A 27,057-nucleotide genomic window follows, 5' to 3' on the forward strand; every position below is an offset into this window, starting at 1 on the left:
TTAAAAGTATCTACCTGGGTATAAAGTGAAAGGTACCCTTGGCATTTTCTGTCCCAGTTGAGGCAAAACAACATCTTCGTGTTTGTGTTAAAATGAGCTACTTGGTGGCCGGGTGTGGTGGCTCACGCCTGTAATCCCTGTACTTTGGGAGGCCAAGGCAGGTGGATCACCTGAGATCGAGAGTTTGAAAATCAGCCTGGCCAATATGGTGAAACCTTGTCTCTACTAAAAATATAAAAATCAGCCGGGTGTGGTGGGTGTGCGCCTGTAACCCCAGCTACTCAGGAGGTTGGGGCTGGAGAATCGCTTGAACCCAGGAGGTGGAGGCTGCAGTGAGCCCAGATCATGCCACTGCACTCCACCCTAGGTGACAGAGTGAGACTCCATTTCAAAAAAAGAAATGAGCTACTGGTGGCATTCACCAATAGAGCTGGTACTAAACCACCTCAAGGTATTTCAGGTCAGCGTTAGACTAGCATGCTAGAACAATCTTTCCAACAATCCTGCTTCATTCCATACATATTAACTGACGCCTCACTAGGAATAATTAAGAGCTAGGTTTTTTTTTTTTTTTTTTGAGACAGGGTCTCACTCTGTTGCCCAGGCTGGAGTGCAGTGGTGCAATCTCAGTGCGCTGCAACCTCCAACTCCCGGGTTCAAGTAATTCTGCCTCAGTCTCCCAAGTAGCTGGGATTACAGGCACGAGTTAGGAAGGCTGTCATCATTGGGAACTTTAAAACACTACTCTCAATACAACAGAGATCAAGTGAACAAAATAAGGATTTAGAAGATCTAAACATCATAAAATCAATAAGGAAAATCTTAAGAATAAATAAAAACATTACACCCTTAGAGAATATACTTTTTTTTTTTTTGAGACACAGTCTCACTCTGTTGCCCATGGTGGAGTGCAGTGGCACGATCTCAGCTCACTGCAACCTCCACCTCCCAGGTTCAAGCAATTCTCCTGCCTCAGCCTCCCAAGTAGCTGGGACTACAGACATGTGCCACCACGCCTGGGTAATTTTTGTATTTTTAGTAGAGGCGAGGTTTACTATGTTGGTCAGGGTGGTCTCGAACTCCTGACCTCAGGTGATCCACCTGCCTTGGCCTCCTAGAGTGCTGGGATTACAGGCGTGAGTGACCCTGCCCAGCCAAGAGCTAGATGTTTTTCAAGGAAGCCTTGGGAAAACTAAAGGACATGAGGCCAAGTTGTTTAATTTCTGAGTTTGCTTTTTCATCCACCGTATGAAGTTAATCATGTATAATTGCACTACAGGTTATACACATATTACTGTATTAAATACCTGGTGGCTATATGATTGGAGAAAGTAAACTAGGGCCTTTTCGGATGCATCTAGTAAGAGGAATCCAGTAGAAAGGCACGGAATCTTAGCTGAAGTCCCATAGGTTTTTTTTTTTTTTAAATAGATGTGAATAGTTTTTATAAAAGACTGAAAGTGGAGGTTAATATACCTATTGTTTGCCAATTTTTCATAAAATACACTGATGTTATTTTTATGTTCAAGCTGTTTCTCAGCTGGATTCCTAACCAAAAGTTACCACATTATGTGGTACCACACCACACTTTGTGACAATTAGTTTTACAAATAACATGCAACAACTATGGCTGTTAATGCTTTTAATGGAAGCAGATACAAAATTCATCAATGCAAAAGAATGTTTTACATACTCATTAACATAGTGATTAATGTAAATTATATTTTGACTTGTAAAATACAGTATGTTTGGCCTCAAAAAAGAAACTACAGAGCTGCAACTCAAGACAACTGGAAAGTCTCCTTACATTGTTTTTGCCCACCACCTTTATATAATATTCCTAAATGATATCTGGGGAGGGAAATTAAAAAATAATACAAAGCTCTTTTCAGCTGTGGTTCAAACAACTCTAGTGAAGCTGTATGGCAATGACATTTTGGGACCATGAAGTTTCCCCAGAAGTATTTCCAGTAAGAGGCAGTTAAGAAGCTTAATAGTTTCAAAGTCTGGAAAGCAGCAAAGATATCTTAGAGAAAACATTATAAACCCCACTTCTCTCCTACACAGACATTTTAAAGCATGGACGTTAACTTTAAGGAGACTGAGAAAACATCAGTAGTTTTCACAAAGCTTCAATGAACACCCCAAGGCACAAGTGTTGAAAACAGCCTGTTCACTAAAACGTCACTTTTGGAGGTACAGGTATGCTGTGCTTGCAGTGAAAGGATGACTTTATCCCTACTTAAAAGCACCAGGTGTCAAGCTCAGCTTCCATTTACACAGGATGCACCAGTAATCCCTATGATAGTGAATGGTTCAAGTACTATAATACATTTCCAACATATCTTTTGCCTATTTGCTTAGTCAGTACTGGGGTTGTTTTAAGCCCCGTAGGTCTATAGAATATTTTAAAAGGCTAGAATTACCTCAAAAATAGTCTTGAAATAATACTGAGTCCTTCTAAAAGAGCTCACTGGATATTTTAATAACATTTACAGAAAGACAAAATTTGCAGTAGCTGAGTTTAAGTGAAGAATAATGTAGAACTAACGTGGGCTAAAATGTTTCGGAATTAATGTCAAAAATTGCCAACATCATTAATATATATTTTGGTAATCACTATTGACCAGGTTAATTTTTTTGTGCAAAATACACTATGTATTAATAGAACAGGAAAATCATTATTTCAGACCACTAACAAAAGAAAACCCACAGCAAGAGAAGCATCTGTAGGGCAATTAAACGTTAGGGAAGTTTACTAGCTTTAGAATACATCAATATACTTTGATAAACAAGAGTGTTTCAATGTACTTTTAGTAACGACCCAATCTAAGGAGCCTTGGAGGCTTGTGAAAAAGACGTCCACAAAGATGCTGCATTTCTAGTGTGGGGTGAATTAAAATACTTCTGTAAGAAGGAGAGAACTGAATCACCTCAGCATGAATAAACAGCATTTTTCTTTTAAACAGTAACTCATAATCTGATGACTCACTTTGCTTTACTAGTTCAAAATTAGGCAGGAGAAGAACTAAGCTAACTGGTCAGACCCAGAAACACAAAGATTTGGCAAGCCGCAGTCACTCAGCTCATGATGTGTGATAATCAGCAGAAAGGCTGCTCAACTCTTGTCCATTCCTTCACATCTGTAAAGAGACACCCACAGATGATAAGTTACTTCACTGAAGAATAAAAGCAAATTCTCCCTGCCTTAAAGCTCTGACTCATTTCCCAATACAGATATACCTTGTTATATTGTATTTTTTATAAATTAAGCATTTGTGTCATGAACTGTGCCCATTAAAGATGGTAAACTTTTCATCAATAAATGTCCTGAGTGCCCACCAAACAGCCTTTCCCCATTTCTCTTCTCTTTCCTCAGGCCTCCCTGTTCCCTGAGACAAAACAAGATTGAAATTAGGCCAATTATTAACCCTACAATTGCATCTAAGTGTTCAGCTAAAAGGAAGAGTCCCCATCTCTCACTCTTCTTTAAATCAAAAGCCAGAAATGACTAAACTTAGCGAGAAAGTCATGTTGAAGGCCAAGAGAGGCTGAAAGCTGGGTAGGCCTTTTGGACCAGCCAAGCTGTGAGCACAAAGGCAAAGTTTTTTGTTGTTGTTTTTTAGCTTCTCATTCTCTGGCTGAAAAGTTCCTGAAAAAAAACTAGAAGTGCTACTCCAGTGAACAGCTGAATGATTTAAAAAGCAAACAGCCTTATTTCTGATATGGAGAAAGTTTTAGTGGTCTCGATAGGAGATCAAACTAGCCACAACATTCCCTTAGGAACCCCAGAGTAAGGCCCTAATTCTCTTCAATTTTATGAAGGCTGAGAGGTCAGGAACCAGAAGTCATGTTTGAAGCTAGCAGTGGTTGGTTCATGAGGTTTAAGGAAAGAAGCCATCTCCATAGCAAAAATGCAAGATGAAGTAGCAAGTTATCCAGAATATCTAGCCAAGATCGTAAATGAAGTTGGCTACACTCAACATTTTCAGTGCAGACAAAACAACTTCCTATTGGAAGAAGTAGTCATCTAGAACTGATAGCTAGAAAGATAAGTCAATGCCTGGCTTCAAAGGACAGATTGACTCTCTTGTTAGGGACTAACACAGCCAGTGACTTTTTTTTTTTTTTTTTTTTTGAGACAGGGTCTCCCTCTGTCAACCAGGCAAGACTGCAGCAGAGCTATCATAGCACACTGCAGCCTTGACCTCCCAGACACAAGATTCTCCCACCTCAGCCTCCTGAGTAGCTGGGACTACAGGCATGCTCCACCATACCCAGCTAATTTTGTACAGACAGGGTCTCTGTATGTTGCCCAGGCTGGTCTTGAACTCCTTGGCTCAAGCAATCTTCCTACCTCCGCCTCCCAAAGTGCTGGAATTGCAGGCCTGAGCCACTGCACCTGGCCACTGGTAGCTAAGTTGAAGCCAGTGCTTCAATCCTAGGGCCCTTGAGAATTATGCTAAATCTACTCTGCCTGTGCTCGAGAAATGGAACAACAAAGCTTGGATGACAGCACACCTGTTCACAGCATGGTTTACTGAATATTTTAAGCCCTCTGTTGAGAACTACTGCTCAGAAAAAAACATTCCTTTCAAAATACTACACCCATTGACAGTGCACTTGGTCACCCAAAAGCTCTGATGGAGATGCAGAAGGAGATTAATGTTTTCATGTTTGCTAATAAAACATCCATTCTGCAGCCTATGGATCAAACAGTAATTTCAACTTTCAAGTATTATTTAAGAAATACATTTTTTAAGGCCCTAGCTGCCTAGGTTCCTCTGATAGATCTGGGCAAAGTAAACTGAAAACCTGGAAAGGATTCACCATTCTGGATGCCACTGAGATCATTCATGATTCATGAGAGGAAGTCAAAATATCAACATTAATAGGAGTTTGGAAGAAACGGATTCCAACCCTCATGGATGGCTTGGAGGAACTCAGGACTTCAGTGGAGGAAGTAACTGCAGATGTGGTGGAAACAGTAAGACAAGTAGAAGTGGAGCCTGAATATGTGACTGAATTGCTGCAATCTCATGATCAAACTTAAACGGATGAGCAGTTGCTTCTTATGGATGAGCAAAGAAAGTGATTTCTTGAGATAGAATCTACTCCTGGAGAAGATGCTGTGTATTGCTGAAGTGACAACAAAGGATTTAGAATATTAAATAAACTTAGTTGATAAAGATGCTATCACACAGCATCACATGTTAGAAATATTTCATGAAAGGAAAAGTCATTGATGCAGCAAACTTCATTATCTTATTTAAAGAAACTCACACAGCCATCCCAACCTTCAAGCAGCTACCATCCTAATCAGTCAGCAGTAATCAACATCAAGGCAAGAACCTCCAACAGTAAAAAGATTATGTAATGGCTCAGATGACCATCAGCATTTTGTAGTAATAAAATACTTTTTAATTGAGATATGTACATTGTTTTCTTAAGACATAATGTTATTGCAGACTTAACTATAGTGTATTATATACAACTTTTATATGCAATGGGAAACCAAAGTATTTGTGTAGCTCACGTTATTGGGATATTTGCTTTATTGCAGTGGCCTGGAACCAAACCCACCTTCGAGGTAGGTATATAAACTACTAGAATCCACATGGGATCTGAAAATTCCCAACAGTTACATCTTGAAAGTTCATTTTGAAGTATGCCTAGTTAGTTCATAAAGCACATTCAATTAAAATACATCAACTTTTTATGAGCTCCCCCGTCCCACCCTCACTTGCCTAATATACATACTATTAAAAGGGATATGGTTCAGTGAGCCAAGTATGACTTCATATGTAAGACAAAACATTTATTTTATAAATAGCTATAATCTAATTTTCATGCTGGTGGCATGTACCCACCTGTAGAGGAGTTCGATATAACCACTTCTCTTTATCAACTTTAAGCTGCATACAGGCAAAGAGATCACAAACTGCAGGGAGGCCATAATGGTCTGGGGGGAAGTTATGTTCCTCCTGTAGAGGTGAATTAAGTAATACTTCCTGCAATAAAAGAAAAGAGTAGGTTGCTTCATGAAAACTAGGAGGCATGAGACCAACTTATCTTCCAAATAGGGTCTACAGAGAATAAATGTTGGCCATTCTCTGTAACAACAAAAAACAAGGGTGACAATTGTTATTTCTACCCCAAATATTTTCCATAAATAGCAATAAAACAGGCTAGGTTCTTTTCTTTCCTGAAGGATGGGGCTTAGGCCTGGAAAGTGCACAAAAAATTCATAAATCCTCCATTTCAAATTTAGTATTTAACATATTTAAGGATCTGGCTGGCCGGTTTGCAAGGTTTGGGATTATGAAATATAAAACTCTAGGCCGGGTGTGGTGGATCACGCCTGTAATCCCAGCAGTTTAGAAGGCCAAGACGGGCAGATCGCTTGAGCTCAGGAGTTCAGAGACCAGCCCGGGCCGAAACCCCATCTCTACCAAAAATACAAAAAATTAGCCAGGCATGGTGGTGCACGCCTATGGTCCCAGCTACTCAGGAGGCTGCAGTGCGGGCAGGGGGATGGCTGGAGCCTCGGAAGGGAAGGTTGCAATGAGCTGAGATCGCACCACTGCACTCCAGCCTGAGTGACAGACACCCCATCTCAAAATAAATGAATACATAAATAAAACTCAAACCAGTGCTATTTTGATGTTTATGCTCACCTGGGCCTTCTTTCGAAGCAGCCACTTGTCTTCTCCAGAGGATAACTGGCTGAGGTTGCCCATCTTCTTTCCTGGCAGGACCCACTCAGCTGTGTTAAAGGAACACCAGGAAGTGTTCATGGGGCTTTTAAACTTCTGTTTGCCCGCTCTGTCTTCAGTACCAGGCACTTCCTTGGGAATTCCTTCTTTGTATGGGGGCCTGATAAGCCACTCCGACAAGGGGCTGTTCTTTATGACTTGGAAGGAATCAGCAATTCTAGAAGGAGTCATTGCCTTTGGTGCTTTAGTTTGTTCTATTACTTCTTTTCTAGGACAGAGCCACATATTCAGGGAATCTTTATGCTTCTCAGGCTCAGGTTTGGGTTCCACAGGCACCCCATTTTTATCCTTTCCTTCTTTCTTCAGAAGCCACTTATACAGAGCCTCCTTCTCACAATTCTCATCACACACACACTCTGCAAAGCTTGTGCAGGGCTCATTGGCTCTGCACACCTCCTCTACCTTACATGGGTCCTGATGGTTCTGGACAAGCCAATCCTCTGTAACCATGCTGGGGGTGGACAATGGTTTCTTGGCCTCCAAGTGGTCATTCAGGCACTTCAGATTGCCCAGGTTTTCAATCTCCACACCTTTGGGCTGGTTTCCCTGACAGTTGGTACAGGAGTCAGTCTTGACAAGCCAATCATTCACATTATAGGACTGGAACAAGAGCTTAAACTTCTCACTGGTTTCACGACTGCCATTCTCAGGCTTCCGCAGCTTATGGGATTCCTGGGGAGTCACTAGCCAATCTGATAGGTCCATCTCATCTCGATCAGGAAGCTCTTGATCTCCAACCTTTTCCATTTCAATGGAGAAAGAACTAGTAGTGGAATGGCTGTTACACTTTTGATAACTTGATTTTTCACTCTTGAGGAGCCAGTTTTCTAAGCCCTTTAGGTTTCCCCCGACATTATTGAAGAAATTGCAGGCTCTGGAAGAAGTCTACACAAAAAGTACACAGTATTAGTTTGCCAGAACAATTATGACTGCTTTGGAGATTCTGTCTGCACATTTTTTTTTTTTTTTTTTTGAGATGGAGTCTCGCTCTGTCCCCCAGGCTGGAGTGCGGTGGCACAATCTCAGCTCACTGCAAGCTCTGCCTCCCAGGTTCATGCCATTCTCCCGCCTCAGCCTCCCGAGTAGCTGGGACTACAGGCGCCCACCACCACGCCCGGCTAATTTTTTTTTTTTTTTTTTTGTATTTTTAGTAGAGACAGGGTTTCACCGTGTTAGCCAGGATGGTCTCCATCTCCTGACCTTGTGATCTGCCCACCTCAGCCTCCCAAAGTACTGGGATTACAGGCGTGAGCCACCGTGCCCGGCCCTGTCTGCATATTTACTCTCTTGCCCAGGGTTTTGAAATTTAAGTACACAAAGCCAAAACGCAAGGGATTTCTCTGTTTAGATACTCTTATCTGATAGAAAAGGGTGTGATATGCCTTTACAAATAAAGCACAAAAAATAAGCAAAGGATATGATCAGGCAAGTCATCAAAGAAGCCTAATAAACATGAAAATACTTGACCAGGCGCAGTGGCTCACACCTGTAATCCCAGCACTTTGGGAGGCCGAGGCAGGCGGATCACGAGGTCAGGAGATCGAGACCATCCTGGCTAACACAGTGAAAACCCGTCTCTACTAAAAAAAAAATACAAAAAATTAGCCGGGCGTGGTGGCGGGCGCCTGTAATCCCAGCTACTCAGGAGGCTGAGGCAGGAGAATGGCATGAACCTGCAGGACGGAGCTTGCAGTGAGCTGAGATCCCGCCACTGCACTCCAGCCTGGGAGACAGAGCAAGACTCGGTCTCAAAAAAAAAAAAAAAAAAAAAAACGGAAAAAGAAAATACTCAGCCTCCTTACTAACGGAAGAAAAAACAAAAGCAAAATTGCTATTTTGTGTCAGATTCAGAGCAAAAAACCTAAATGACTATTACTCTTAGGTTTCAGGGAAGCAGGTACCCTGAATATTCTGCTAGTGAGACTATAAACTGTTGGCAACTTCCTGGGAAGCCAAATTGGCAATATGTATCCAAAGTTTTAAAGGGTAAGCAGAATTATAATCTAGGAATGCAATTTCTAGAAATGTACTCCTAAGGAACTAATCAAGAATGCACACAAATAATTGGCTCCTGGATGTTTAGGGAATCCTTTTTTATATCCAGAAAAACTTGAATTTAAATTACAGCCAATCAATGATATACTATTAAATACTTTACAGAAGAAATTAAATGACAGAGAAATATGTTAATGTTATCCTGGTGAAAAAAAAATCTACTTACCAAAACAGGATTTACAGAATGGTTCTTTAAAAATATGTATGTATAGAAAACTAAAGTATATAAATACTTCACTTTTATTGTTACAGTGTTTTTCTCTTTGTGTTGAGATTATGGGTTTGTGGGCTTTTTTAATATAAAATTCTTTATTTTTAAAATTTTCTACAATAAAGAGTTCCTTATTTTCTAAACTTTCTATGATAAAGAGACTATTAATAAATATGTTTCCAGACTGCAACCAAAAAGTTAACAATGATACATACTACTACTGATTAGTAACTAACTCCACCTACTGCTGTGTCTACTGTAGAAACAATAAAAGCAACAACAGACCTGACTGTTCTCCAAGGTCTGCTTTTGGGTAAGCCAGTCCTGGGGGTCGGTGCTGGGTATGTAAGGAGCTTGATGACCACTGGCAGGTTTGCTTCCAAGGAGCCATTCGCTGAGAGGGACAGCTACAATACTGGATGCTGACTTCTGTTAATCACAAAACAAGGAATGTCAAATGCAGTAGAAAGTTCACCAGAAAAAGAGAAGAGCCACTCTCTAATCTTGGCTTGCCACTGACCCTGGGCAAATCATGTGCCTTCCCAGAGCCTCAATTTTCACAGTTATAAAACAAGAGACATAGCTGATCTCTAGGGCTCTTCTCAACTAAAACATCTAGAAACTTTTATTCACATTGCCATTCCTTTAGAAATAAATCATCTCTACAAATTATAAAGAGGATCCCTCACAGAGAACCAGTATCAGTAAGACAGCTAATGATATTTCCTATGAACTGATTGATAATTACTTTTTCTGTTAATCAGTCCCGACAAGACATCTAAATTTCTATTTGGCATTAGGTCTCAAGGGAAGCATTCAGTTTCATAAACTAACTCATTGCCACTGGTGCCTTTTTACAAACAGTAGCGTTTTTTTAATGCTATATAAAACCCAAAGGAAGTATAAGCCAAGTAGTGACTCAATTACCAAAAATAAAATGATATTTTACCTGCTGTGGCATTGAGATACAGCTTCTCTTCTCCAGGAAGGGCCCAATATTTGCTGAACTAGCATGGGCCATCAAGTGCTCAGGAATTTGCTACGAAATAGAGAGAATGTAATCATGTTATTTATGCTATGCTGCCAAAAAAGTGAAACTACAATTCCAAATTTCCAAAATGTTAAAGCATCACCATTTCATTAGAAGTACTGTTCACACTAAATTCCATGACTTACAAAGTAGTTATCGAATTGGAGAATACTCTACCACGTAACTATTATATAAAAAATCTTTACTAGAATTGGTTGTATTACCACTTTTAACAAGACCCAAACGTTTGGTTCTTTATTAAAAACTATTCAAGCCATAAATTTTACAAAAAATATATCAAAAGTATTTAGAGAGACACATGAGGCATTCCAAAGAATATCTCTGAGTCTGTACTACATTCCAAGAACTACCAACCTAGGCAACTTATTCAGAATATGAATTTTTTTTTTTTTTTAAGGCGGAGTCTCACTGTGTCGCCCAGGTTGGAATGCAGTGGCACGATCTCAGCTCACTGCAACCTCTGCCTCCTGGGTTGAAGCGATCCTCCTGCCTCAGCCTTCCAAGTAGCTGAGATTACAGGCACCCAGCTAATTTTTTTGTATTTTTAATAAAGATGGGTTTTCACCATGTTGGCCAGGCTGGTCTCGAACTTCTGACTTCAAGTGATCCACCCTCCTCGGCCTCCCAAAGTGCTAGGATTACAGGCATGAGCCACCACGCCCAGCTGAGAACATGAAATTTTTGAAGCTAATCAAATTCTCAAGAAAGTCACTATTCATAGCAATTTTTTTTAAGACCAACTGTGAGGCCACAGATATGAGAAGTGCCCAGTGAAGCATATGAGATTACTCACAATGGTTTTGAGAGACCCAAATGTGGTGATGGTCTGGCGCAGAGTAGTTGTGTCAGCTTCAAAGAGCAGGACAGTTGAATCTTCAGGCTTAAGGGTCAAACTGCCCAGTCTGGGGAAAAAAAACAAAATTGGCTATTTTTAAGGAATATCTGTTTCATCAACTTCATCTAAAACAAAAGCCAAATTGTGAGTTGTTTTAAATGATTACACTTCTCTAAGAAACTCAACCAAAGGTAGATGGCTTATTCATGTATCAGCAAGTATATTAAATACATGAAGCAGAATAATCTTATCCTAGCAACATAGAAGTTAAATATAACACATGCAACGAGTTACAAAATCGACTTTCTTTTAGTATACCAAAGTTAGAGTCAAAAGTTAAAATACGCAAAAAGGGTCGTTACCTCTCCAGGCACACAGAGACTTGATTGGCTAGATCTTTGTTTTGGGTACACTCCAGTTGATGAGTAAGACAATTGAACTGGCCCAATAACTAAAAGAAAAATGAAACCAACTAGCCACAATGACACCAAAAGCACCAGATATACTCAAGTTACCAAACAGCACTTGAGATTAAACTTTTATCTGATCTATATTAACACTGCATTACAAGGAAGATACTCTCTGGCAACCAGAAGCCATGCTCAAACCAATTCTAGCCATGCAGTCACCTTACCGAGTAGAGCTGCTGAGCCTGCTGTTGAAGTGTCTCCTCTTTAAGCTGATAAATAAGGTCCACCTGTTCATACAGCCACACCTCACGGCTTCTAAGACATTCCAGGTGACGACTTATGCAACTGTGAATCTGAGCTTTGACCTAGGAAACACATACATGTTAGCTTCCTAGTGTTATAATCCCAAAGAATGATGTTTCCCAAAGAATAGTGAGTTTCTTAAACTTTTCTGGGGGGGGTGGGGTTGGGGGTATCACAAATCCTTTTTATTATCCAATGACATCTATGAAGTATCTCCCCAGAAAAAATGTGTATTTTCAAGATTTTGCCTATAATTTCAGGGTTTAGTGTTCCAAAGCCCACCCAAGGACCCACTAAAGCCCTATGGACCCCAATTTAAGAATCCTAGCCATAAAGGCATACCTAAACTCTAAAATCCTCCTTAATACCCAGCCTTCTAAGAGGATTAGGTTTAATTTGGGTGTCCTAATCAAGAGAAAATACAAGAATGTACCAGGAAATACTGACTCCCTCAGTTTTCCACATAATTTAAAAACCTATGGTTTTACAAGTTTAACAGCAGAATAAAGACGAGTATTAACTTAATAGCTAGCCCCTTATCTCTTTTCTCACCCCACAGAATTAGCGGTCCATTTACAGCAGGCCAATTTAGTAAAGAGATGTGCCACCACATGTCAACAGCTAGAAGAAGACCATTAGGGTAGACAATTTAAGTAAAATTATAAACTAATGTTTCTGGAAGCATAAACAGTGATTCAAACAGGGCTAAATATAAAAATCTCAAGGGAAGAAGTCAAAACAGGCCATAAATTATCCGTGACAATATACATAAGAAACTGTATTTTAAAACACATTTTTTTTTTGTTTAATAAAGTTGTGTTTCACAGTCATGTAATACTTGGTCTAACACACACAACAACAAAATACTACTGGAACCAACAACAGATTTCACTCTAGCTTGCCCTAACAGATAGTCATTTACAGAACAATGCCATTAACCAGCTAAAAGATGATAGGGAGGATGCTCAAGTGCATCCTTCATGCAATCAAGAGGATGCAGCTGAGAGGATACTACTCACTCATTTCATATTTTTACTGGTTACAGTGCCTGAGGAATCACACAGAGGAGTAATCAAAAATGCATGCTGAATAGAATTTTCTAGAGTGGCACAGGGTTTTCCAGACTCTTCTAGCATCTGCCTTATTTCCCCTTGGGATGAAAGGCACCAGTATATCAGGCAACTGACTGGGACCAAGTAGACCACACAAGGCATGGGGTGAAATTTTTTGCTGGCACGGAGAGACCAAGTCCTTGGCCATGCTCTAACCAGCCCTGTGCCAAGAGTCCAGACAAGAGAAGAGAAAAGCACATGTCACACCTCTCGCAAGTTATCTTTAATTTGCTGTTCAGCCCGGAGAACTCCACCAATAGCAAGCTCCAAGTCCCTCCGTGCATCACTACACCTCAAAAGGGGTTCTCTATTACTGGAGCTGCCACTCTGGTCTTGGAAGGTATTCATTCTCCTCACTGCTCCTTTAAGAGAAAAAAATATATATAAATAGCACCATAATTACAACCAAAAATCACCTTTCAATCATCCCTCAAATCATCATTCCAGCCAACTCCCATTACTAACTATTTAGATTACTTTCCAACACAAAACCTAGCACGTAAGATACTTTTAATAAATATTGTCTCCTCCCTTCCCTGTACCACCGTTACTGCCATAAAACTCTATAATCTACTTTAGTGACACTTTACATGTGAATAGCTATTTCTGGAAAAATACACTAATTGTCCTGAATCAAAGAGCATACAGTGTCCTAAAAAGTTAAAAGAACATTAGAATATCATTTTCTATTTATAACACACATATAGTCATATGAGGCATGTGTTCCTCTTTGTAGATTTAGAGATGAAGACTAAAAGGTACAGAAGGATCTTTGATTACTTTCAGAATAAGCTGCAAACAATCAAGTTTAGAACACTGTTTAGAAGACGGAATTTTTAATTTCCCCCTTTTAGGTAGAACTTTTTTTTTATTTAGGAAGAACTTAAGAATGACTTCACAGCTAGGAAGCTCTCAAAAATATAACATAGGGCCAGGCACAGTGCTCACACCTGTAATTCTACTACTTTGGGAGGCCAAGGTGGGTGGATCACTTGATCCCAGGAGTTTGGGACCAGCCTGGGCAAAATAGCCAGACCCCGTCTCTACAAAATATAAAAATTAGCCACATGTGGTGGTGTGCACCTGTAGTCCCAGCTACTTGGCGGGCTGAGGTGGGAAGATCACCTGAGCCCAGGAGGTCGCAGCTGCAGTGAGCCGTGATTGCACCACTGCGCTCCAGCCTGGGTAAGAGGGTGAAACTCTGTCTCAAAACAACAACAAAAAAGAATATAACAGATATAGAGATACATGTTTTATATAGAGAGAATATATGTAATATATAATATATAAAAGAATGTGCATTATATATAACAGATTATATGTGACAAAATGATTTCATATGATTCTCATATAAAGGAGACACAGAAATTGGTGTGGGTAAATACAGAGTTCTCTAAGAAGCTTGGGTTTAGGAGCGAAAGGAAACAGAAATGGGAAGAACAGCATATAATGATAAAATGAGACTGTAACACAAGAGTGTCAGTAAAGCCACGAAGTAAAACTTGACAAAAGCTACTGGAAGAACAATGACATGATTTTTAAACACTGAGAAAATGACAGTGGTGATTACTAGAGCTCAGAATAGGTTCACTAAGCCTTGTGATACCAGTTGTTTCCTTTTGGATTGTTTTACTAAACTGGCAAGTCAAGGTAATGCTGTAGACACAAAGGGATGACAGAAGACTTGTGGCAAGACTGTATGTTATCACTGTGGACAAAGTGAATATCAGCTAAAGAGAAGCACAATTAAACTGAATAGTAAGATTATTTTTTACAAAATACTCAAAGGATGACAGACTAAGGCCAGTTTGTAAAGTTTTTAGAGGCACATCCCTGTTTTCCTAATTACCTGTATGAAAACATACAAGACAAACATTAAAGCTGGAGGTAACATGGGACTGTGACAGAAACAGATCCCAAAACAATCTCTACATAGCTGTTCAATCTTACAAAACAAAATGTAAGTTTTTTCACTTTAATTAGGGAGGGCAAGGAAGAGAATAATTCCTTTTTAAAGGGTGGAAATCTTTAACCGAAAGTATGAATTCGCAGTGTGCTGGGTCTGTGGGAAAAAATAACTTACATACTATTTGACTAAATTTACCAAAAGTATAGTGTTTGTCACAGGATTAGCCTGTTCCGTGTTTATTAGACTAAATTCAAAACTTATTTCTGAGTAACACGCTTTAGAAGACAACACTCAGAAAAGGGAAAGAGGCCTCAAAACCATGAAAAACTTCTCCAGGAAGGAAGGCTGTTTAGCCTAGATAAGAGACGTCTCCAGGAGGACATGATTACCATTCTCAAGTATGTGGAGACCTGTCAACTAGAAGAATTAAATTTGTTTGGAACAGACACAAGGGGGTAAAAAACATTAATAGGAGGCATGTTAGGCAATATATCAAATAACTTCCTAACAGTCCTGAAAGCAATGACTTTCTTGGAGAAGCCAGCTTTGGGGTGAAAAGTGGCCTACCCAGTGTAGAGTCCTCCAACTGGCTGACTGCTCATTTCAGACAAAGAACTTTGCCAGGCCTTGACTGCATCTATAAGACTAAGTTTAGGGCCAGGTGCCTAGCTGAAAGCTGGATAGAGACAAAAGTGGTGAGTTCCTCCCTCAGAAATAATGTATTCTGAGGGAAGTGGGAAGAGCAGCAAAACAAACTTTCTGTACACTATCTCAGCAAAAGACTCGGATTCAGGAACTAGAGTTTCCACAAGAAACTGAACAATTCAGGAAATTTTTTAACTTCCCCTTGCTGATTTTGTTTTCGTCAGTCTCTTTCTCCATAATCATCTATTAAAAAGAAAGGGCTGCCTTAATTGGATTTCACAGAAATCCCTGTGAAAATTTTTCCAACCCTGAAGACACCAACAGTGGTTACTTTGCAGCCTCCTTTTGCATGCCATAAGCTGCCTGTGTTAGGCAGAAGCGTTAGTGTGCACTTAGAACTCACTGCAGGGACTATGAAAAATACCTGCATCACATGGGTGAAATGCCGGCTCCGATTTGGAGAGCTGGAGCGTGATGGGCTGCTTCATTTTGCACTTAGGCCAGTCATGCAAGACATGTTTAGCAGTCTTTCAAATGTGTTACCCAGCCTTCTTCACCTGTGCCAAATTTCCCACTTTTAGATTCTCACCATTTGTGTGGAATGCCACAATGCCTGGCACAGTGTAAAATTGAATCAATAAAATTAAATTGTTGCTTCACAATGTCAAAACTCCAGAATTCCGGAACATACGGGAGACAAACTCAAATACATACAGTGCTGACTGTATTACCAGATTCCTAAGGCAAGTCCTCTCAATTCAATCACAAATATTAATATTACACAACAAGAGTAGAATACAGCAAGAGTTCACACATTGGACTTTGCCCTTATCAGCTATAGACAGAATGTAGGATGAGATTTAAAAGTTACAAAACTGATTTTTCCACACACAGTTATCACATTTTTTCAAATTAAAAGGAGTGTTATCCTTCAAAAGTCATCTTGAGAACTCATTTGTCAGCCACGAAGAAAATCTGTTTCATTTCTTTATGGTAAGTCCCAGGATGCTTGCCCCTTTGCTGCCTTTGGCTCTCTCTGTCCCTCCTCCTCCCTGTGGCGCAGTTAGAGCACAGTTAGCTTTCAGAGCCCAGATGCCAAGAAAGGAGCTGTGCTAAAAGGCTTGCCCTCTTGCACTGTGATGAAGAGGAAGCCTTCAGAGCTGAAATGAAGAGCCCCAACCATGGGTGAATTTAAATCATAATGAGCTGAAGCCTAAGCCAGCTGTACGAAATGTTGCATCCAAAGAGACTTGTATGAGGTAACTAGATCACATGGCCATTTTCAACAGTTATTCACCATTTGTTTCAAGGTTCAAGAGCCAGAGCAGCAAGCATGACCGTTAAGAGGTCACTCTGGAGTCTGACAAACCTGAGTTCTGGCTGTGTCTCCAAGCTTGAGACCCCTGAGCTAGTAACATAATCTCTCTGGGCCTCAACTTCCTCAGGAAAAAGGGAGACAAGGATGGTAGCTACAGAGGGGCTGCAGTAAGGTTAAAGTGAGATATTATATGTCTACCGGCACTTAGCCTAGCGCCTGCACACCGTAAGCCCTCCACATTGCAGTGGTTACTGTTATCAGGTTTAGCTGACAGGCTGTGAACAGGACCTGACAGAATCCTTTAGCTATTTATCAGGGCTATGACCTTGCACCATTTGCCCTTGTGGAACCTAACTTTCCAATTCATATGTGAGGAATATAGACTCACAGACTTAGGGGTAAGGAGGTCGTGCTTATTTAATAAATATTAGATTTCCATCTAGTCTTTCACTATACAGCACAGCAAAAGGCAATCTTTTATTTACTCCAAAAACTCAATAGTCTAAATCCTCTAATATATACCAAGTATTGATACTTTTGACTGTTTTCTTACCTGTAAAAAGATTGGACCAAATCAGCTGTGATCCTAATATTCAAATCAATAAAAGATTACTAAAAATGTCTTTTTCTCTTCACCATTATAATCCAAAATATTGCCTTACCATCTTCAAAAGAGGACTGCCTTGTTTATGTTTTGAGACATTAAAAGTTTAAGTGCTTTCTAAAACTTCCCTGCCTCTAGTATCCCTGTCCTAAATTTGGGAGTAGAGGAAGTAGAGGAGGAAGAAACACACATACCCTTCAAACGAATAACAAAACCTGGAGTTTCCTCAACGAGGAATTCTTTAAACTATATATGCCATGCTTACACACTGCTTTGCACAAATCTATTTGTGAAGTCTGAAGATTATGGCACCAGAATTGAGCAACGAACCACAAATGAAGTGGTTATGTAATGAAGCTAAGTCGTTACTGTGTGGCTTAACCATAAAATTTCCAAAGAGCTTTAACTCTTGTGACCCACACAAACTACAATTTAAAGCTGAAAAATAGCTCCTCACAAGCCTCTTTAAAAAAATAAAAAATAAAGCTGAAAAAAATCTTGGTCATCTAATATAACACTCTCATTCTACATATGAAGCCACAAAAGCCCAGATAATTTAAGTGACCCATCTGAAGGGCCACAGCCAGAAGGGGTAAGATTTGGGTTTAGAACTACAGTTCCCAAGGTCTAGTCGTGGGTTCTCTCTCCCAGATGAGCTTGTTCTTCCTTTAGTGTATTATCACCTGTAAAGTATTTTTACTTGCCAACACTAGTGATTAAAATTAACATTCCAATGGATTACTATTGAAATAACTTCCGTTAAGATTTTCAGTCTATTTTCACAGTCCTCATTAAATTATAACCACAATTGTTCAGAATCTTCTGTCTTGGATAATACTAACAAAAATAAACAGTACTGGCTGGGCGCGGTGGCTCACGCCTGTAATCCCAGCACTTTGGGAGGCCGAGGTGGGCGGATCACCTGAGGTCAGGAGTTCGAGACCAGCCTGACCAACATGCAGAAACCCTGTCCCTACTAAAAATACAAAATTAGCCGGGCGTGGTGGCGCATGCCTGTAATTCCAGCTAATCGGCAGGCTGAGGCAGGAGAATCGCTTGAACCTGGGAGGTGGAGGTTGTGGTGGGCCAAGGTCGCAGCCATTGCACTCCAGCCTGAGCAACAGGAGCGAAACTCCATCTCAAAATAAATAAATAAATAAATAAATAAACTGTACCCTTGTATGTCATGATAGGCTCAGAAAAACCAAAACACTGCCAAATACCCATGCAAATAGTTTTGATTCAACGTCTGTATCACAGCCACTCCAGGCTTCATTTGTCTGTAAGAATGAAAGTTCAGACTAGATCATCTGTAACCTCACCTTCCAACTCTCACATTCTCTGCCCCCCTTGCCACCTGCCCCTGCCCCTCCAAAGACCTCTACTTTTTACTCATTTGCCCGGCATCCTAGTCATTGCTAAAAGGCCAAGCGCAGCATCTATTCACAGGATACCTATGTGTTCTATGAGTACTACACTCGAAATACTAACTGAACAATTTGGTTATCTTTGAGGAGACAACCTGCATTAGACCGTCTGTAAAGCTTTTAGTTTAAAAAAATTACATTAAAAAATATTTTGCAATTTTACCTTGAGACTTTTTTCACTTCACACGTTCTTTCTTCCGTCTGTTTGTTAAAGGTTGGTTTTTTTTGGGTTTTTTGTTTGTTTGTTTTGAGACGGAGTCTAGCTCTGCCGCCCAGGCTGGAGTGCAGTGGCGAGATCTCACTGCCAGCTCCGCCTCCCGGCTTCACTCCATTCTTCAGTCTCAGCCTCCCCAGTAGTAGCTGGGACCACAGGCGCCCGCCGCCACGCCCGGCTAATTTTTTTGTATTTTTAGTAGAGACGGGGTTTCACCGTGTTAGCCAGGATGGTCTCGATCTCCTGACCTCGTGATCCGCCCGCCTCGGCCTCCCAAAGTGCTGGGATTACAGGCGTGAGCCACCGCGCCCGGCCTAAAGGTTGTTTTTTATACAACTCATTAACTCAAGGATTATATACATCTTACCCTAGCCCCAGCCCACTTTAAATTTCTTATCAAGACAAGCAGTTTCTGAAATCCAGAACCTGGTTCTCTGCAGTCTTTTTAAAACCACACAAACAAACGTCAATATCGCAACAGATTTAAAATAAGGTAATAATAAATTCACTATTGAACATTTTAAGATTTAACACTTCAGAGTTTACTAGGCTCAGATTTGTCCACCTTTCTACAAGTAACTGAGGGCAATAAATCCCAGCACATCAATTTTCTAAAGTAGTAACTGAAAACCGACCGCAAGGCGTTTCTAATTCGAAAGCAACAGTGACTCATGCGGCTTTCTAGACTTCCCAAAAGCCCTTTCCAAGCGGCCTCAGGAGCCCTCGCCCTCGCCCCGGTCGCCGCTTCGCACACAGGTGCGCAGTCAGCCGCTGGGACACCGCTCCTGCCGGGCGCCAGCCCTGCAAGGCTACCGGCCTCAAGGGCTCCCGCTACGGCCCCTGGGCTGCCAGACGTACCTCACAGGCCAGGTCACCGACGCGCCAGCTGCCCGGCAAGCAACAGGCTGCTTTACCCCTGACCCGAGTGCGAAAGGTCCCCGAGCCCGGGCCGCGCCCCGCCCGCACGTCACACAGTGGCTCCAGCTCGCCCGGGCCACCAGCGAGCTGGAGCGCTCAAGCCAAGGGCGGGGAGGAGCGGAAAACTCCGCCCACTGTTGCCCTGCTCCCAGCCAGTCCCCGCTGGCGCTCGCGGCCCCCCTGCAGCTCCCTCGCCGCTGGGCCTCCCCGCTAGACGCCTGCTGCCCCCCGCCTGGCCTCTCAGGGTAAGGCCAGCTAGAAGGATCTCGGATGGCACCTGGGGCTCCTCGCCAGCCTCTCCTCTCCCCACTTGCTCCACCCGATAATGGGCCCAACTCAATGAGAATTATATATGAACTACAATGAATTACATGAATTAAAATGTTTAGGCCAGTGCCTGGCAATATAGCCCTACCTACCTGTGACTATCATGCTTATGGTACTTCTAGCTTTCCCTTTTCTCCAAGATAATCCTCATAGCCTGCATATGCAATCAAGCCAAAAGATGAAATCTAGACAACGTTGTAATTCTATTACCTTTTAGTCGATTTTTTGAATGTAAAATACTTGCTGTTGTCTATGCATATAAAGCTGTTTTTGTTAATAGTAAGAGTAAAGCAAAATCACATGAGAAACACCAAAGGGGAACACTAAGGAGCCATTACCCTAAATTAAGTATCCCTTAGATTTCAGATGAACAGAGTGGAAGTGCCTGCTTTGTCTGTGATGCATACAATTTCTGGGACCCCAATCCAGGCATTCATTATCAAAGATAAGAAAATTTCTCCCTAATTCCAAAAGCCCTCCTTGGAAAATACATTTCGTAAAGACACAAAAAAAACAGACATACTTCTGAATGCCTAAAGTTACAATTTTATGGTCCTTTGTACTAATTTACATCAATGGCAACAAAGAAGGAATTCTTAAGTCTATTAAAATATAACTGATGTCAGGAACTTTCATCTATTTTATGTGCCTCTGAAAAACGGCTGATCACAATGTGAATACAAAGAAAGTTTGTTGGCCATCACCTACTTAACCAACGGTCTCTGTTCCCTCTCTAAAAGATCCTGACCAACGCCCCAGCACAGTAAAGTCTTCAGCTACTCCCCTGTGTATATTTTCACTGAGTTTCACAGTTATATTCATCTGTTTCTCCTCAAGCCAGCTGTAGCTGTTACTATAATGATGTGATTTATTAAATATTACATAAACATAAAAAGACTAAGGAGAAAGAAAATCATAAAAATCTAAAATTCTGCATTCAAGACCACTTTACATGTAGCTTTTTACTCCCTTATGCTTCAGTATTTGCCCTTGTGTCTTTATAAAATGTTTAGGTTCTAAAGGGGAAAAATGCATAAGGTTTTACCTCTCTTCTGCTTCAAGAATTTCTATGCTATCTCAAAACAACAACCATCCATCCCAAGTAGATCATTTCATCTAAAGCAGCGTAGCTCTCCTATGGTTCCCCATTTGCCTACAGGATAAAGTCCAAATTTCTTTTAAAGGCAATAAGGCTCTTGAGTTAGGGTTCTCCAGAGAGATGGAACATTATATAGATAGAGACATAAAGATATATACAGATATAGATATGAGAGGGGATTTATTAGGGGAACTGGCTCATGTGATTAGCAGGCTGAGACGTCCCATGACAAGCTGTCTGCAAGCTGGAGACCCTGGGATGCCAGTACCATGGCTCAGTCCAAGTGCAAAGGCCTCAGAACCAGGAAAGCAGATGGTGTAACTCTCAGTCTGAAGCCAAAGGCCTGAGAACCCAGGGGGCCACTGATACAAGTCCTGAAGCCCAAAGCTTGGGGAGCCTGGAGTTCTGTTGTCCAAAGACAGGAGAGGAAGAATGTATCCCAGCTCCAGCAAATAGATCTGCCTTTTCAATGTTTTTGTTCTCTCTGGGCCCCAGCAGATTGGATGGTGCCCACACACACTGAGGGTGGATTTTCCCCACCTAATCCACTCGGATTCACACCCTAATATCCTCTGGAAACAGATACACCCCAAAATAACATTTTACCAGGTTTCTAGATTTCCTTAATCCAGTCAAGTTGACACCTAAAATTAACCATCACAGCTCTCTATTTCCTGGCCTCACTCTGACTCTCCTGCTGTCTCCCAGAACAGCTCCCACACCCTAATCTACTGGACGGCTGTTCTATGCATAGGATAGTTTGGTTTATCTTGTGAAGCTTGGCTATGCCAGTTCTCTCTGTCAGCAATGCCAGTCTCTCCTCTTCTCCCTACCTGTCTGCTTTTCAAGTCACCATCACTAACTACAAAGCCTTTCCTGACTGACCACCTCACTCCTCAATACTTTTGGCCAGTAGAGTTGGCTGCTCCCTCCTGCATTACCACTGTAATCTGTATGGGTTTCCGGCAGGACGCCTGTAACACGTTACCCTATTGTTACATACCCGCCTCCTTAGCCTGAGGGCTCCATGAGAGAAGAAACCATGTCTTATTTATAAATTAATAGCTTTGTACATCCTAATACTAAGCAGACAACCTGGTATCAGTACCTTGGCATCATCAACCGTTCACATTCTATGTGTGCCACTGAATCGACATAAAGAGAAGAATGTCCCTGGGAATTGTACAATGCTTCGCCCTAAATTCAACAGAGGCCTAAGACATTTTGGACAAATGGATGAATATATGATAAATTAATGTTTATGTTCAGACTACCCACAGTAAGTATGGTATAGTTCTGCTTTAAACATAGATAATCAACTTGATGTCCCACTAAGGCCTGTATTAATGCAGGAAGGTTTTTTCAGAGAAAGAAAATGTTTCTATCACAACTATTACTTTTGGCTTTTTTCAAACAAGACAAAGCTGGCAAGGGTGTTGCCACTGAAAGTATGATCCCAGAATAACTGCTGAGATAGTGTCTTTCCTGCTGCCAGAACCACAAAGCTCAGCTTCATGGATTCACACAAATAGCAGCAAGATTGTGGGTTAAAGGGGACACATTTACTGTATTTTACAGCCAACTCTGGATTTTTTCTTCAGAGTTGGCAGTACCACAGAAATTCTAACTGAATTTCAAGTTGAATATTGGGGGGACTACATTCAACTTGAAACTTCTTGCCATAATATAGTCAAGGATAGGAAAACATGTTAACTTACCTACTGTCACAGTAATAATGCCATTTTATCCTGATTTTATATGGCAAACACTTTGTGGTTCTCCCCATAGAAGCCAACAAGTGATAAAATATTAGTATTTTCCCTCCTTTAAAGCCTGGAGGACTAACAATAATGCTAAAATAAAGCTCAAAACACACCTGAGATTATCTTCTTTTGAAAGCTGAAATTATCTCAGTATTAAAAGACTTAACTTCTCACCCATGACCAAATTGACAACAAAACCTTTTAACCTATTTTGTGAGCTACTCACTACTTCACTGAACCAAACTGCCATATTTGTACAGCACTTAGGTAATGCTGCATAACAGGAATATTAAGCCCCAAAGGTGCCCCCAAACACACTGTTAACCCCAAAGAGGAACACCTTGATTAATCAAGCCAAGCAAAATTAGGGATGACAACTTGGGATAAGAATGACTAAGAGTGGTCCGGGCGCGGTGGCTCACGCCTGTAATCCCAGCACTTTGGAAGGCCGAGGCGGGAGGATCATGAGGTCAGGTCAGGAGATCAACACCATCCTGGCTAACATGGTGAAACCCCATCTCTACTAAAAAATACAAAAAATTAGCTGGGCGTTGTGGCGGGTGCCTGTTGTCCCAGCTACTCGGGGGGCTGAGGCAGAAGAATGGCGTGAACCCGGCAGGCGGAGCTTGCAATGAGCGGAGATCACCCACTGCACTCCAGCCTCTGCGACAGAGCGAGACTCCATCGCAAAAAAAAAAAAAAAAAAAAAAAAAGAATGATTAAGAGTGTAGAGTCATTCATATCAGAAGTTAAGCACTGCAATGTTATGATTTAACAATCAAAGAAGATAAGCTAAGAAGGACAATATGGCAGCTCCTCTAACTGACATGCATGGAGATAGTATTAATGCCTACCAGCTAGAGCAACAGTGGTCAACTGGGCCCCCATTCCAGCCTAGACCCCCACATTGTTCATGTGCGTTCTATGTTGAAGCAATGTGTCCAGGCATAACTATATGAAAACAAAGTCAAGATGAAAACCTTGGATGAAAATTTTAAAAGGACTAAAAAATAGCAAGAAGAGTAATAAAAAATGCCATGGCCTTCTACAGTTCTTCCATGAAACTGAACTTAACCCAATGCATACATATTGGTTAGGTGGTCTGTTAGTGACACTTTAGGCTTGCCTTTGCAACCTAACCAGTATGTGAACAGAGGCAGTGAATTCACTGCTGATTTCAGTACTGCTTGAGAAAGTGCTCTCTGAACCAGCAGCACATTCCACTGTATATCCTAAAGAGTGACAAATCTTCATTTTCTGAGGCTAGGTATACTTTCTCGGAAAGACCTGATGACTAATATATGTAAAGCACTTAAAATAGTGCCTGATGCACATTAAGAGCTATAGAAGTATTGCCTATTTTTATTACTTTTAGTCAAAGAACAGGATATAAGAAAGAAAGACATAAAGTTCATCAATTTCATTACCATCATCTCTCTCCAGGACTCTTACAGAAACCTCATGACTGCTACCTACTCTTCCCCTCTATCCTTACTCTTCTCCTCCTGCTGCTCCTTTAGCTTAACAAGGATGCTTCTGCCTCAGGGCCCTTGAGCTTTCTTCCGGGTATCCTCAAGCCCAGGCCTTCACTTCCTTCAGGTGTCTGCTCAGAGGTTATCTCATTGAGGCCATTCCTCACCATCTTTTATTTTTAAAAGTCTTGCCTCCAATCCCCCTTAATATGCTTTATTACTCTCCATAGTATTAACCACAATCTGGCACGTAGCAACCATTTATTTTCTGATCTCCCTTCAGAAAATATACTAGAAGGTAAGTTCCACATGGCGGGGACTTTGTCTTTTTGTTCACTGTTGTATAGTAGGTGTTCAATAATTACTTACTGAGCAAATGAATTCAGTAAGTATTTACATCTAGTCTACTATGTGCTAAGCCTTTTTTAAAAAAACTCACTATCTCAATTAGCACTCACAAACCATTAAAGTGGCTATTATCATCACCATTAATTTAAAAAAAAAAAAGCAGACTTGACAAGGTTAAATATATTACCTACAATCACAAACTTCCAAGTAGAAGAGCCAAGATTTAATCCCAGATCTGAGTCCAAAGTCCCTAACCACACCTGGTATGTTGAAGGAATCATTAAGTATTAAGGTATTATGTATTCATCCAACAACTATTTATTGAGTACCTAAACTGACACTACTGTGATAGTCCCTGAGAACACAATGGTGAGCTTGCCACCTAGAGGAGAACTCGTGTCATAGATTCGCCAACCAAGCAGAAAATACTAATTCTTTGAAATAAGAGACTGAGTTCAAAGTCCATCAGCAGCAGCAATGACTGGCTCTGAATGCTAACACTATGTGAGGGAAAGTATTATAAAACACTAACTTAGGGACTCTCAACCGGGGGAGGGATATGTGTTAGGATATCCTATGGAGTTTTATGAAACCCCTACACCGGATCCTGAGATTCTGGCACAGCTATGCTGATTTAATTTAAAAAAAAAAAAGGGGGTGAGGGGTACTATGTAGTTCTAAAATATCTTCTCTCCCTTTGAGAAGGACATCTTCCTCCCCTTCCATAGCTCAACATGTTTTTCCATTTCCGAAATGCCTGTTTGCACAAAGGTAATAATGTAATTGTAGAGATTTATTTAGATAAAAACTACCACACAACTTTCAAAAAGTAGGATTTTCCTCAGAGACCCAAGGACAAAGGCTCCCTGGAAGGCAGGAGAGGAGAAAATGAAAGGAATGTTATTGTGCTGGACTTTACATATATAATCTCATTTACTTATCTGAACAAATCTGCAAGCTAGCAAATCTTCAAATGAGAAAACCAAGTAAATTGCCTAAGCCATTGCATCCTTAGGGTAAATCTTTCTCAAACGGTCTCATGTACTTTAAAGTTTGGAAATGTCACACTAGGATCTCGGTACAGAAATGGGCCAACTATGACTTCCTGTGCCATCCTAATTCCAATAAGTAACTCAAGAGTCTCTATAAACTTAGTTCCAAATTACCAAGTGCGTGGTGGAAAGCTAAGTCCATCCAAAAAGCAGTTACTATGGTGAACCCGACCGGGATTAGAAACTGACACAAAAAGGCACAGTTAAAAGGAAAAAAGCTCTGACCTTGGGGTCGGATAAATTCTAGCACTCTGACTTCTGTCATTCTACTTCTGCCATTCTTGATGGCATCATTCCATGTTAAATCCCGTGCCACGTAAGATTATGATTATTGTTTTCCCCACAACAAGAATTTAGTTCCATGAGAATTAGGTGTCCATTTTTTCCATTGCTATCCTCAACATCCTGAACATACAGGCACCAAATAAATGATTGTTGGTGGAATGAACCAATGAATGAGTAAGCCTTACTCTTCTCAGCTGTAAAACAGAGATAATCAAGATACTTTTCGGGATTATTGGGAGAATTAAATGTGACAGTATGTGTTTGACACACAGAGGGTCAAAAAAACCCAATAGCTTCTTTGCATTTCCACCTGACAAGCTAGAAATGGATTATGTTTTGTGCCCGTTCGGCAAAACAGACCTCGCCTCGCCCCACATCCAAGCAAGAGGCGAGAGAAACAGGAAACTTGGAGCTGTCACACCTAAAGAGAAGGGAAGGCCGAGGGGAGCAGGAGGTGTCCGAGCCGGGTGTGAGGGAGGGTCGGGGAGGAAAGGACAGGCCCACGGCCGGGCACGAGGAGGGTCGGGGAGGAAAAGACAGGCCCGGGCCCGGCGTGTGGCCGGAAGATGAGAACTTAGGCCCGGGCGTGTGGAGGGAAAGGGAGAAGGAAGGCCCGGGCCCCGCGGGCAGGCAGGAAGAGGTGCCCGGGCCTGGCGTGTGGAGGGGAGGGAAGGGAAGGAGAAGGCAGGCCCATCCCGGTGTCGGTCGGGTCGGGAAGGGGCGGACAAGCCCAGGCCCAGCGGGCCAGCGGTCATCGAGCCTCCACCCGGCCCACAGCGTTCTTACCACGTCCGAGTGCCTCTCCAGGCGATCCGAGGAGACCTTGGGTGAACTGAGACACGGCCCCACACTAACCTACGGCCCAAAGGCAGAGTTCTCGCGACAACACAATCTTCCTCCCACGCCTCTCGCCATACGTCTGA

General features: G+C 41.4%; 1 protein-coding gene across 3 annotated transcripts; it reads right to left on the reverse strand.

The window, feature by feature from the left end:
* Nucleotides 1-1,627: 1,627 nt before the first annotated feature.
* NCOA4 (nuclear receptor coactivator 4) lies at nt 1,628-27,057 on the reverse strand. 3 transcript variants are annotated; one of them, XM_054503003.2, is made up of 10 exons: nt 26,921-27,057; nt 12,961-13,115; nt 11,563-11,703; nt 11,291-11,379; nt 10,887-10,995; nt 9,992-10,081; nt 9,328-9,471; nt 6,678-7,661; nt 5,871-6,011; nt 1,628-3,143 (listed from the first exon to the last, which is right to left on the reverse strand). In XM_054503003.2, exons 2-10 carry the CDS (start codon nt 13,099-13,101, stop codon nt 3,138-3,140), a joined length of 1,845 nt encoding a protein of 614 aa, XP_054358978.1. In that variant the 5' UTR covers nt 13,102-13,115; nt 26,921-27,057; the 3' UTR covers nt 1,628-3,137. The 3 variants fall into 3 exon arrangements, with proteins under 3 accessions (XP_054358978.1, XP_054358979.1, XP_054358975.1); XM_054503004.2 differs by lacking the exon at nt 26,921-27,057 and adding an exon at nt 19,729-19,846; XM_054503000.2 differs by lacking the exon at nt 26,921-27,057 and adding an exon at nt 15,732-16,458.

The sequence above is a fragment of the Pongo pygmaeus genome, chromosome 8 (assembly GCF_028885625.2).
Source record: "Pongo pygmaeus isolate AG05252 chromosome 8, NHGRI_mPonPyg2-v2.0_pri, whole genome shotgun sequence".
In the NCBI taxonomy this organism is placed as follows: Eukaryota; Metazoa; Chordata; class Mammalia; order Primates; family Hominidae; genus Pongo; species Pongo pygmaeus.

What these genes read in the sequence shown, in the direction of transcription:
- NCOA4 (XM_054503000.2), bottom strand. Translation starts at nt 15,795, where the DNA reads ATGAAGCAGCCCATCACGCTCCAGCTCTCCAAATCGGAGCCGGCATTT. An exon ending in AGGCTCAGCAGCTCTACTCG is followed by an intron (nt 11,380 to 11,562) that starts GTAAGGTGACTG and finishes TTTTTCTTTTAG; the next exon opens with TTATTGGGCCAGTTCAATTG. An exon ending in GTCTCTGTGTGCCTGGAGAG is followed by an intron (nt 10,996 to 11,290) that starts GTAACGACCCTT and finishes TTTTTTCCCCAG; the next exon opens with ACTGGGCAGTTTGACCCTTA.